Here is a 13,441-nt window from a genome sequence, read left to right as displayed (position 1 = left end):
ACTTGAATTCATTTCACATTGGCAATATCAGTGAAGTGCCTGGTCTTCATTCTTTAGACTGGTAATATGGGTAAAAATCTTCCTATAGCATATAAAGATGCACTCCTTGGTTTAATAATGTCATGTTAGTGACTTGGACACTATCAATGCATGGTAGCCTTTGAGGTTGGTCATGAGAAACACAGCTTGATGATTTAGAACCATGAAATTGTAGCTGTCAGTGACTCTGTGAAGTTCATTGAGTATATTTGTCTTAAACCTTTTATTCTGTAGGATTATGAACTCCAGCTGGCATCATACACCTCAGGATTGGAAACCCTACTGAACATACCCATCAAGAGAACCATGGTTCAGTCTCCCTCTGGGGTGATTCTGCAAGAGGTATGTACATCGTTACGTATTTCTTAGAGCCAGCCCCTCCTGCACCTTCATTGTCCCTGCCTTCTTCCTGTCTTCCCTACAGACCCTGAATTCACCCCTTGTTATAGGGTCTCCACTCCCAAAGGGTTTAATAGCAGGTTATGCTCCTTTAGTAGGAGTCATCAATACTGGAGTGATTTTAGGAGGCGGTTAGTGGAAGTCTGGATCTGTTGTTTATATAGTAGGATCTTGGTAGAAACTGCGCTTAAATTCTGGGTTTAGTGAGGGAAGCTTTTAACAAGTAGAAGATGTCTAGTCGATTTTTAAAAGACAACTTCTTCCCAAAGATGACAGAGAACATCACCCATCAGATGGTTTAGGGGAAACACTTTAGAGGGATAAGGATAGGATACAATGTTGTTAGCCTTTTGTGGTGCTTCCAGATTTTGGAATTAGCACACATGAAGGAAGGGAGTTCACTCTTTATTTGTGTTAATTTTTAAGTGTTTATTTGTTTTTGAGAGAGAGTATGTGAGCAGGGGAGGGGCAGAGAGGGAGAGGGAGAGAGAATCCTAAGCAGGTTCCACACTGTCAGTGCAGAGCCCAATGCAGGGCTCAAACTCCCAAACCATGAGATCGTGACCTGAGCTGAAATCAAGAATCAGACACTTAACCAACTGAGCCACCCAGGCACCCCAGGAATTCACTCTTAAATTATAATTTCACTATTTCATTGATTTAGGAAACAAAATTGGTCAGCTTGCATGGGACATTTTTCTAATGCAATAATTGTTTTTTTCTTTTTTTCTTTCACCCCTTTTTTGCAAGGCCGCAGATATGCATGCTCGATACATAGAACTACTTACAAGGTCTGGAGACTATTATAGGTTCTTAAGTGAGATGCTGAAGAGTTTGGAAGACCTGAAGGTAATTTACTTAATTTATTTCCTTGGAGCATTGGAAAAGAAAATGGAATAGAGCCTTATTATTACTGCCTCATTAGAACATGGATCTGGACATACTCCCTGGTATATACTCACTGTTGTAGAATTTGTTCAAAAGTCAGGGGTTAGTTCTGTGCTTCAGGACACTGCTCTGAATGGAGTTAGGTGATATTTACAAAATTCTAGCTGCTTTACCTTACCAAAAAAACCCCACTAATTTCATTTACTGTTTGGTCAAGGATTTTGCTTTTTTTGTTGGTGTGTGTTTTCTCTCTCTTTTTTTTTTATGTTTATTTATATTTGGGAGAGAGACACAGAGCATGAGTCGGGGAGGGGCAGAGAGAGAGACAGACAGACAGACAGACAGACAGATAGAATCTGAAACAGGCTTCAGGCTCCCAGCCGTCAGCACAGAGCCCAATGCTAACTATGAGATCATGACCTGAGCCAAAGTCAGACGCTTAACCAACTGGGCCACCCAGGTGCCCCATGTGTTTTTTAAATTAAGGAAGAGAACATCCTGGACTGGCTGGATTTGGATTTTTTTACCAACATACAGATTTGCTTTATCAAATTTTGATGTTTTTATCAACATTGAAAACATCTGATTGTTTAATTTACTCATCATTTCCAATACATGCATTGAGTTTGTATGGACATTTAATACCTTGAAATAAAGGAAACGTAACTTATGAAATCTTAAGCTTTTGATCTTGGAAGAAATCACCTCATTTACACATGAGGCAGGGGAACCTCAAAGACGCTGTATTATTTGCTAAGATCATACAGGCAGTTGATGGAAGAATTACGACGACAATACAGATTTCGTGGGGTTTTGTCCAGTAGCTTTTGCTTTGTGTCACTCTTTCTATGTGTGCTTATGTGTGTGGTGTGCGTGTGCACATGTGCAGGTGTGGGAAGAGACGCGAGAACACACAATGGTCTGGGAGGGGGGAAAAGACTGTTTCTTTTTTTAGGACGCGAGAGGTTTTCCTTTCATCCTAATTTCCGATTTCACTTCCGCAGCTGAAAAACACCAAGATTGAAGTTTTGGAAGAGGAGCTCAGACTGGCCCGAGATGCCAACTCTGAAAACTGCAATAAGAACAAATTCCTGGACCAGAACCTACAGAAGTACCAGGCAGAATGTTCCCAGTTCAAAGCCAAGCTTGTGAGCCTGGAGGAGCTGAAGAGGCAGGCAGAGCTGGACGGCAAGTCAGCCAAGCAAAACCTGGACAAGTGCTACGGCCAAATAAAAGAACTCAACGAGAAGATCACCAGGCTGACCTACGAGATCGAGGACGAGAAGCGAAGACGGAAGGCCGTGGAAGACAGGTTTGACCAACAGAAGAATGACTATGACCAGCTGCAGAAGGCAAGGCAGTGTGAAAAGGAGAGCCTTGGCTGGCAGAAAATGGAGTCTGAGAAAGCCATCAAAGAGAAGGAGTACGAGATAGAAAGGTTGAGGGTTCTGCTGCAGGACGAGGGCGCCCGGAAGAGAGAATATGAAAGTGAGCTGGCAAAGGTAAGAAACCACTATAATGAGGAGATGAGTAATTTAAGGAACAAGTATGAAACAGAGATTAACATCACGAAGACCACCATCAAGGAGATATCCATGCAAAAAGAGGACGATTCCAAAAATCTCAGAAACCAGCTTGATAGGCTCTCGAGGGAAAATCGAGATCTGAAGGACGAGATCGTCAGGCTCAACGACAGCATTCTGCAGACCACCGAGCAGCGAAGGCGGGCCGAAGAAGATGCCCTGCAGCAAAAAGCCTGTGGCTCCGAGATGATGCAGAAGAAGCAGCATCTGGAGATGGAGCTTAAACAGGTCATCCAGCAGCGCTCCGAGGACAATGCTCGGCACAAACAGTCCCTGGAAGAGGCTGCAAAGACCATTCAGGACAAAAACAAGGAGATTGAGAGACTCAAAGCTGAGTTTCAGGAGGAGGCCAAGCGCCGCTGGGAATATGAAAATGAACTGGCTAAGGTAAGGAACAATTACGACGAGGAAATCATCAGCTTAAAAAACCAGTTCGAGACTGAGATCAACATCACCAAGACCACCATCCACCAGCTCACCATGCAGAAGGAAGAGGACACCAGTGGCTACCGAGCCCAGATCGACAGCCTCACCAGAGAAAACCGCAGCCTATCCGAGGAAGTAAAGCGACTGAAGAACACGTTAGCCCAGACCACTGAGAACCTCAGGAGGGTCGAAGAAGACGTCCAACAGCAAAAGGCCACGGGCTCGGAGGTGTCGCAGAGGAAACAGCAGCTGGAGATTGAGCTGAGGCAGGTCACTCAGATGCGGACGGAAGAGAGCCTGAGATACAAGCAGTCACTCGATGATGCCGCCAAGACCATCCAGGATAAAAACAAGGAGATCGAGAGGTTAAAACAACTGATAGAAACGGAAACCAGTGAACGGAAACGCCTGGAAGAAGAGAATGCTAAGTTACAGAGGGCCCAGTATGACCTGCAGAAAGCAAATAATAGTGCGACGGAGACGATAAGCAAGCTGAAAGTTCAGGAGCAAGAGCTCACGCGCCTGAGGATCGACTACGAGCGGGTGTCCCAGGAGAGGGCTGTGAAGGACCAGGACATCACGAGATTCCAGAGTTCTCTGAAGGACCTGCAGCTGCAGAAGCAGAAGGTGGAGGAGGAGCTGAATCGGCTGAGGAGGACCGCCTCGGAAGACTCCTTGAAGAGGAAGAAGCTGGAGGAGGAGCTGGAAGGCATGAGGAGGTCTCTGAAGGAGCAGGCGATAAAAATCACCAGCCTGACCCAGCAGCTGGAGCAAGCATCCATCGTTAAGAAACGGAGCGAGGACGACCTCCGGCAGCAGAGGGACGTGTTGGACGGCCACCTGAGGGACAAGCAGAGGACCCAGGAAGAGCTGAGAAGGCTCTCCGTGGAGGTCGAGGCCCTGAGACGCCAGTTGCTGCAGGAACAAGAGAATGTCAAACAGGCTCACCTGAGGAACGAGCATTTCCAGAAGGCGATAGAGGATAAGAGCAGGAGCTTAAATGAAAGCAAGATAGAAATCGAGAGGCTGCAGTCTCTCACGGAGAACCTGACCAAGGAGCACTTGATGTTGGAGGAGGAGCTTCGGAACCTGAGGCTGGAATACGACGACCTCAGGAGGAGCCGGAGCGAAGCGGATAGCGATAGAAATGCAACCATCTCTGAACTCAGGAGCCAGCTGCAGATCAGCAACAACCGGACCCTGGAACTGCAGGGGCTGATTAATGATTTACAGAGAGAGAGGGAAAATTTGAGACAGGAAATTGAGAAATTCCAAAAGCAGGCTTTAGAGGTATTCACAAATATTTGATCACAGCTTCCCTGTCCTTCAAATAATTCCCTCCATTTTCATCTCATCTCAACTGTGCTCCTGCTAACTGGGATGGCCGCTTACAGAAAGTCTAATTTTTCTCCTTATTGCTGTACTACTAGCTGTCATAACCCAGGCCACTGCTTGAAAGCAATTTGCCCTCTTTGCCCTTCTGTCCTGTTCCCGCATCAATACCAATCTGTGTGTCACCTCTGTTTGGCTGTGCTTTTCAAACTTTAGCACACCATCAGGTTTAACACCTGAGAGCTTGTCCTCTGACTATTCCAGTCTGTTTTCTAGAAGATAGCTCTTACTTAGTGAGCTATGACCTGCATTTTTTTCGTTAAAATTTTCCTAAATAAAAGCCATGGTAAAGGTATTGTCTATGCAATTTTGAAATCACTTTTTCTTGCTTGCTTACATGGCTTTTCTGCATGCATGATCTGTTCTCTTTTGATCACGACCCTGATGTGTTTGTTTTTGCTAGGCTTTTCTTTTAACCCCTAGTTTAAAAATACCTTCTTTAAGTTCTAATACGTTTGACTTCTATAGACAATATTTGTGTGGGGCTGGGTGTAGGGTGTGTATATGCCCATAGATTTATTTTGTTTTATTAAACATGTTAGTATAGCTGTAAGAGGGGAGATGTAGGTATAGCAGGTGTGATAACCTGGGACAAAATTCCCCATATTTTTTCAAACCATTATTTCTGTTAAGAGTAAGACTAGTCTATAACTTCTCCTAGTTCCTTCTAAAAAAAAAAGTAAGTATGATGCCATTTATCAAAGTGGCAACATACCTCTACAGAATTTTTTTTTTCATAATTTATAAGATAACAAAATAGCAGTATATCCAGGGAAAATAGAGGAAGTTCAAACTAAGTTTTATTTTTTAAGTGTAGGAAAAGAGGAATTATAACCCTATGATACGATCAAAACGTTATTTCTTCCCATTTCTTTCTTTTTAAATTCTAGGCATCTAATCGGATTCAGGAATCAAAGAACCAGTGCACTCAGGTGGTGCAGGAAAGAGAGAGCCTTCTAGTGAAAATCAAAGTTCTGGAACAAGACAAGAGCAGGCTGCAGAGGCTGGAGGATGAGCTCACTCGCGCGAAAGCAACGCTGGATGCGGAAAGCAGGGTGAAACAACGCCTCGAGTGTGAGAAACAGCAAATCCAGAATGACCTCAATCAGTGGAAAACCCAGTACTCCCGCAAGGAAGAGACGATTAGGAAGATCGAGTCGGAAAGAGAGAAGAGTGAGAGAGAGAAGAACAGCCTTAGGAGTGAGATCGAAAGACTCCAGGCAGAGATCAAGAGGATTGAGGAGCGGTACAGGCGCAAGTTGGAGGACTCCACCAGGGAGACGCAGTCACAGCTGGAAACAGAGCGCTCCCGACTTCAGAGGGAAATCGACAAACTTAAGCAGCGCCCCTATGGGTCCCATCGGGAGACCCAGACAGAATACGAGTGGACGGTTGACTCCTCAAAGCTGGTGTTCGATGGACTGAGGAAGAAGGTAACGGCCATGCAGCTCTATGAGTGCCAGCTAATTGACAAAACAACCTTGGACAAACTGCTGAAGGGGAAAAAGTCCGTGGAAGAAGTTGCTTCTGAAATCCAGCCTTTCCTTCGGGGTGCAGGGGCTATCGCTGGAGCATCTGCTTCCCCTAAGGAAAAGTACTCTCTGGTAGAGGCCAAAAGAAAGAAATTAATCACCCCGGAATCCACAGTCATGCTCCTGGAAGCCCAGGCAGCTACAGGCGGTATAATTGATCCCCATAGGAATGAGAAGCTGACCGTTGACAACGCGATCGCTCGGGACCTCATTGACTTTGATGACCGTCAACAGATATACACAGCAGAGAAAGCTATCACTGGTTTCGATGATCCGTTTTCAGGCAAGACCGTATCTGTTTCAGAAGCCATCAAGAAAAATCTGATTGATAGAGAAACCGGAATGCGCCTGCTGGAAGCCCAGATTGCTTCAGGGGGTGTGGTGGACCCTGTGAATAGCGTCTTTTTGCCGAAAGACGTAGCCTTGGCCCGTGGGCTGATTGACAGGGATTTGTATCGGTCCTTGAATGATCCCCGAGATAGTCAGAAGAACTTTGTGGATCCAGTCACCAAAAAGAAGGTCAGTTACATGCAGCTGAGAGAACGGTGCAGAATCGAACCACACACTGGTCTGCTCCTGTTGTCAGTGCAGAAGAGAAGTATGTCCTTCCAAGGAATCAGACAACAGGTGACCGTCTCTGAGCTGGTGGATTCTGGTATATTGAGACCATCCACTGTAAATGAACTGGAATCAGGTCAGATTTCTTATGATGAGGTTGGCGAGAGAATTAAAGACTTCCTTCAGGGTTCAAGTTGCATAGCGGGCATATACAATGAGACCACGAAACAGAAGCTTGGCATTTATGAGGCCATGAAAATTGGCTTGGTCCGACCTGGTACTGCCCTGGAGTTGCTGGAAGCCCAAGCAGCTACTGGCTTTATAGTGGATCCTGTTAGCAACTTGAGGCTACCGGTGGAAGAAGCCTACAAAAGAGGCCTGGTGGGTATTGAGTTCAAAGAGAAGCTCCTGTCTGCAGAACGAGCTGTCACCGGGTATAATGATCCTGAAACGGGAAACATCATCTCTTTGTTCCAAGCCATGAACAAGGAACTCATTGAAAAGGGCCATGGCATTCGTTTATTGGAAGCACAGATTGCAACCGGGGGGATCATCGACCCGAAGGAGAGCCATCGCCTGCCAGTTGACATGGCGTACAAGAGGGGCTACTTTAATGAGGAGCTCAGTGAGATTCTCTCTGATCCAAGTGACGATACAAAAGGATTCTTTGACCCCAACACAGAAGAAAATCTTACCTATCTTCAGCTAAAAGAAAGATGCATCAAGGATGAAGAAACAGGGCTCTGTCTTCTGCCCCTGAAAGAAAAGAAGAAAGAGGTGCAGACATCACAAAAGAATACCCTCAGGAAGCGCAGAGTGGTCATCGTTGACCCAGAGACCAACAAGGAGATGTCTGTTCAGGAGGCCTACAAGAAGGGCCTTATAGATTATGAAACCTTCAGAGAACTGTGTGAGCAGGAGTGCGAGTGGGAAGAAATAACCATCACTGGATCTGACGGCTCCACCAGGGTGGTCCTGGTAGACAGGAAGACAGGCAGTCAGTATGATATTCAAGAGGCTATTGACAAGGGCCTCATTGACAGGAAGTTCTTTGATCAGTACCGATCTGGCAGCCTCAGCCTCACTCAGTTTGCTGATATGATCTCCTTGAAAAATGGCGTGGGCAACAGCAGTGGCATAGGTGGTGGCATCAGTGACGATGTTTTCAGCAACAGTCGACATGAGTCAGTAAGTAAGATTTCTACCATATCCAGTGTCAGGAACATAACCATCAGGAGCAGCTCTCTGTCTGACCCCCTGGAAGAATCAAGCCCCATTGCAGCCATCTTTGACACAGAAAACCTAGAGAAGATCTCCATTACAGAGGGAATAGAGCGGGGCATTGTCGATAGCATCACTGGTCAGAGGCTTCTGGAAGCTCAGGCTTGCACGGGTGGCATCATCCACCCAACCAGTGGTCAGAAGCTCTCACTTCAGGATGCAGTCTCCCAGGGCCTGATTGACCAAGATATGGCCACCAGGCTGAAGCCTGCTCAGAAAGCCTTCATTGGCTTTGAAGGTGTGAAGGGAAAGAAGAAGATGTCAGCAGCAGAGGCGGTTAAAGAAAAATGGCTCCCCTATGAGGCAGGTCAGCGCTTTCTAGAATTCCAATACCTCACCGGAGGCCTTGTTGACCCAGAAGTGCATGGGAGGATAAGCACGGAAGAAGCCATCAGGAAAGGATTCATCGACGGCCGAGCAGCTCAGAGGCTGCAAGACACCAGCAGCTATGCCAAAATCCTGACCTGCCCCAAAACCAAATTAAAAATATCCTATAAGGATGCCATGAATCGCTCCATGGTGGAAGATATCACTGGCCTACGCCTTCTGGAGGCCGCCTCTGTTTCTTCCAAGGGCTTGCCTAGCCCTTACAACATGTCTTCTGCCCCAGGCTCCCGATCGGGCTCCCGCTCTGGCTCCCGCTCCGGCTCCCGCTCCGGCTCTCGCTCTGGTTCCCGAAGTGGGTCCCGGAGAGGAAGCTTTGATGCAACAGGGAATTCTTCCTACTCTTACTCCTACTCCTTTAGCAGTAGCTCTATTGGGCACTAGTAGTCAGTTAGTTGCTACTTCCTTGGCTTCACTTATGTGAATTTTCACTTTACTAAATACTAACAAAAGAAAACCTAGTGCTTGCAGTATAGTGATAGAGTTTCAATGATTAAGAAGATATAACCTTGGTTGAAATCAAATACTGTTCTGGCTTTTTATCTTCTCAGCTCATCTAACATATCTAATACACTGGATGTAGTGTGTCTGAAATGGTAATCAGTTGTAAGGATAGCACAAATTGAATCTAGAGTTCGTTCCTTCTGTGTTTAGTTTTTTTGATTGGTTCTTGTACTTCTTTTGGCCTATAATACAGATTTCTGGTCTTGGAGATGAAATTAAGTTGATCATTGATATTCTAGACATCAGTCTGTTTTTCATCTAAATATTTCCATTTTCTGTATTAGGAGAAAATTACCCATCCCATTCTCCCCAAAATACTCCACCCCAAACCCAAACATTTTGGAATGAGTCTCCTTTAGTTTTAGATTGTGGATCATGTAACCTATATACTCTTCAATGCACCTGTTTGGTTCGGCATTAATTTGACTATATGTGCGTGATAGCAGCAATCTTTGCTTTTCTTTGGTCAAAGTTTTCTGTTTATTTTGCTTGTCATTTACTATGTACTTTAAAAAGGTGTCTTTATGAAGTTTGCGATTCTGGCAATAAACTTTTAGACTTTTGAAGTTTCTGTGTTTTGATTTTATATGTTTATACATACAAGGCATTTATCAGCATCTTTCTGTTAATATGTCTAAAACCTTCTGTTTACTAAGTGCCTATTAAGGATGACCATTAAAAAAAAACTATCTTAGTTCTGAATTCTTGTTAGAAGTTGGTCTTTTGTAGTTTTTTTCAACATTCTCAAGTGCCTGTTATGTACCAGGCAGAGCTCTTGGAAAGAAGCCCATGTAAAGAGGCCAGGCCACATGTCAATACCCAGTTCTTGTTTATCCTGGACAGTGAATTCTAAGTAGCATGGGCAAAAGTCACCATAATACCATTAGAAAAAAAATGAAGTGCCTAAGATTCTATTTTGGGTATTCTCAAAATATATGGTGTTTCATTTTGTCCCTTCAGACGTATGAATTGTCCTTGAATCTATAAAAATGAGTCCTGAAGGGTTTTTGGCTCTCTGTGGAAGGACAATGAGATAAAACCTATTCTTTGTATCAATAGAAGCTTTTGAAATTCAAACACTTGTTATTAAATCAATATGACCTGGGGCGCCTGGGTGGCGCAGTCGGTTAAGCGTCCGACTTCAGCCAGGTCACGATCTCGCGGTCCGTGAGTTCGAGCCCCGCGTCAGGCTCTAGGCTGATGGCTCGGAGCCTGGAGCCTGTTTCCGATTCTGTGTCTCCCTCTCTCTCTGCCCCTCCCCCGTTCATGCTCTGTCTCTCTCTGTCCCAAAAATAAATAAAAAATGTTGAAAAAAAAAATTAAAAAAAAAATAAAAAAATCAATATGACCTTACTGAATACCTATTATGTCTAGTATTAGGCTAGATACTATGAGGATTCAATACATTGATATTCAGTACATACGACTTCAAGACATTTGCAGTCCGGATGGGGACAGAAGACACCTATAAAGAAATCAGTGGAAGAACTTTCATATATCAGCAATATGTATTAATATAATCAAGTACAGTGCAGATTAGACAATAGGAAAACAAATGAAATGTTAATTGTGAAGACCAAAAAAGATCATATTTAAGATAATACTTAAATTATTGGGGCTTTTGATACTTTGGATGAAAACAGCATTCCTTCCTTCCTTGTCTCACCTCCTCCTTGCTCCCCTCCCAATCTGGAAGACTTGAAATTAATTTTTTTTAATTTTTAAAAAATATTTATTTATTATTGAGAGACCGAGAGAGACAGAACATGAGTAGGGGAGGGGCAGAGAGAGGGAGAGACACAGAATCCAAAGCAGGCTCCAGGCTGTGAGCTGTCAGCACAGAGTCCAATGCAGGGCTTGAACTCACAAACCGCAAGATCATGACCTGAGCTGAAGTTGGGTGCTTAACCGACTGAGCCACCCAGGCGCCCTGAAATTAATTTCATTCACTGATAATTTACTTCTGTGTGCTACACATTGTGCCCAAAGCCATGGATCCCCTGGTATTAACACATTGTAATATAAAAGGAAGAGAAAAATAAGTGGTAAATGCTGTGTTGGGTGAAGTGAAGAAGGATCTTCATGCTAGAGCTAGGAGACTATATCAGTCAGCTTGGGCTGCCGTAACAAAATGCCATAGACTATGTGACTTAAATTAATTTTCTCAGTTCTAGAGGCTAGAAGTCCAAGATCAAGGTGTCCTTAGATTGGTTTCTGGTGGGAGCTCTCTTTCTGAATGGTAGGCAGTAAGGAGTGGGGCGGGGGAAGCCCTGGTGTGTCTTCCTTGTCTTAGAAAGACTTGAGTTTTATCACATTAGAGTCTCTTCTTTATGACTTCATTTAACCTTCATTACCTTCTTACAGTCCATAACTCCCAATAAGTCACATTGGAGGTTAGGGCTCCAGGATATGAATGGGGGGTGATGGTGGTGGTGAGGAAAACACACAATTCAGCCTATCATAGAGGCCTAATCTAGAACGGGACAGGAGATCTCTCTAGAAAAAATGGTGATTAAACAGATGAATAAGTATCCATGTAAAGCAGTTCTTATGGTTGAAAGAGTATACCTCTAAGCTGTTGCTGAAAGTTGTTATTAAGCTCTGAGATGAGATAGGCTGTGTCCTAGAGACAGGACTTGCTTGGCCTTGGATAAGTTTTGATTTGGCTCATTTATAGTGAGCCTCCACAGAAAAGGGGCATATATATACAACTTTTCAATGACAGTCATCATTTCACATTCAAAAATAGTCTCACGTTTTCTAGGCTAGTTGAGCTAAACATATAAATGCTGATAAAGGTAGGTATGCTGTGGACAAAGTATGAATAAACTGGAATTCATCCCTTCATACCTGCTTACAGCTCTTGGCCTATTTCCGTATTTTTGGGTACTGCTTATTTATACTCAAAACTTTTTTTTTTTTTGAGAGAATTGTACTATCTGAAATAGCTATTCTGTCCACATTTTCTCCATCTGATAGAAGTAAGTGCAAAGGGAAGCAAAGATTTGACATTAAGCTTGAAAATAGTATAAAATAACATAAGAGGGATTAGGTTCTGGGAGTTAAAACCATTTGGGGAAATTAAAAGGGTTGATTCCAGGTCTTGGATAGGAAATGTACAAAGTAAGCTTGGGTTAATCAAAGCAAGGAAAAGGAATCAAACCAACCTTCCACTGGTCAAGGTTGGGACAATTTGAGAATCAGTTAAGAATTGTGATGGTAACAGAGTATGTAATAATGAATTAAGAAACCTCAAATCAATAATGATTTTAAAATTCCCTTGATTCCGGGCACCTGGGTGGCTCAGTTGGTTGGGCTCAGGTCATGATCTTATGGTTGAAGCCCTGTATTGGTTTCCATGCTGACAGCTCAGAGCCTGGAGTCTGCTTGGGATTCTGTGTCTCCTTCTCTCTCTGCCCCTCCCTTGCTCGTGCTCTCTCTCAAAAATAAAAAAATTTTTAAAAATTTTAAAAATCCCTTGATTTCATAGTGAACAAAAAGAAAGTATGGTAAGAATGCCGGCTAACAAATACAGAAGCCATGATAATACTAGAGAATCATCATTTATAACTCCTAACATAATGACAGATTCACTGAAGTATTGTATCAGTTTGTTGGGGAAGAAGAATCATAAGGCTTCAAAGTATCATCCCACAGAGGAAAATGTCCTACAGCGGAGTGATACAGCTCTCTACCTTTACCAAGTGATCAAATTTAGCATTACTAATAGAAGGAGAATTTAAGATGGGTGTCCTCTATGAGATGTAATAAAGAGGCATACACATCTCCTTGCAAAAATTATTCAAAAAAATCTAATCATAGGGGGAAAAACCTGATAAATCCAGAAAGAGGAACATTCTATGAGATAACTGGCTGAGGCTCCTGACAAAATTCAATGACTTAATTTAAAAAGGAGGGTGTGGGGTGTGCCTGTGTGGCTCAGTCAGTTAAGCATCTGACTTTGGCTCAGGTCACGACCTCGTGGTTTGTGATTTCAAGCCCCACCTCAGGCTCTGTGCTGACAGCTTAGAGCCTGGAGCCTGCTTCGGATTCTCCCCCTCTCCCCTCCTCTCACTCTCTCAAAAATAAATATATGTTAAAAAATTTTTAAAAAGGAGGGTGGGGAGACATTCCAGGTTAAAAGAGACAAGAGCCGATTATAGTTCATGGGTTGAAAAAACTAATCAAATGGCTGTGAAAGGAATTTTGGAGACAATTGGGGAGATTTTAATATAAACTGAACATTAGATGGTTTTACAAAATTATTATTTATCTGAGGTTTAATCATGTATGGTGGTTATGCAGGACGATATCCTTATTCTTAGGAGATGCATACAGACCTATTTGGGGGTTGAAACAGCTGCACCTGACCCTTAAATAATTCTGCAAAATAAGTATGTGAGGTTGTGTGTGTGTGGAGAGAGCGAGAGAAAGCAAACGTGGGCAAATGTTAAC

General features: G+C 43.6%; 1 protein-coding gene across 2 annotated transcripts in view; it reads left to right on the top strand.

Annotated features, from left to right (window-relative positions):
* Window positions 1–9,552, top strand: part of DSP (desmoplakin) — a 49,238-nt gene extending 39,686 nt beyond the window's left edge. The window contains exons 21-24 of one of the 2 annotated variants that reach the window (XM_058733066.1): window positions 274–381; window positions 1,189–1,287; window positions 2,331–4,625; window positions 5,618–9,552. In XM_058733066.1, the coding sequence (XP_058589049.1) occupies window positions 274–381; window positions 1,189–1,287; window positions 2,331–4,625; window positions 5,618–8,866 (5,751 nt within the window). In that variant the 3' untranslated portion in view covers window positions 8,867–9,552. The remainder of the gene's footprint in view (window positions 1–273; window positions 382–1,188; window positions 1,288–2,330; window positions 4,626–5,617) is intronic. The other variant, XM_058733067.1, reaches the window with a different exon arrangement.
* The last annotated feature ends 3,889 nt before the right edge of the window (window positions 9,553–13,441 follow it).

This window comes from Neofelis nebulosa, chromosome 6, assembly GCF_028018385.1.
Source record: "Neofelis nebulosa isolate mNeoNeb1 chromosome 6, mNeoNeb1.pri, whole genome shotgun sequence".
Classification (NCBI taxonomy): Eukaryota; Metazoa; Chordata; class Mammalia; order Carnivora; family Felidae; genus Neofelis; species Neofelis nebulosa.
Note: the sequence above shows the minus strand (reverse complement) of the source record. Positions and strands in the feature narration are given on the sequence as shown.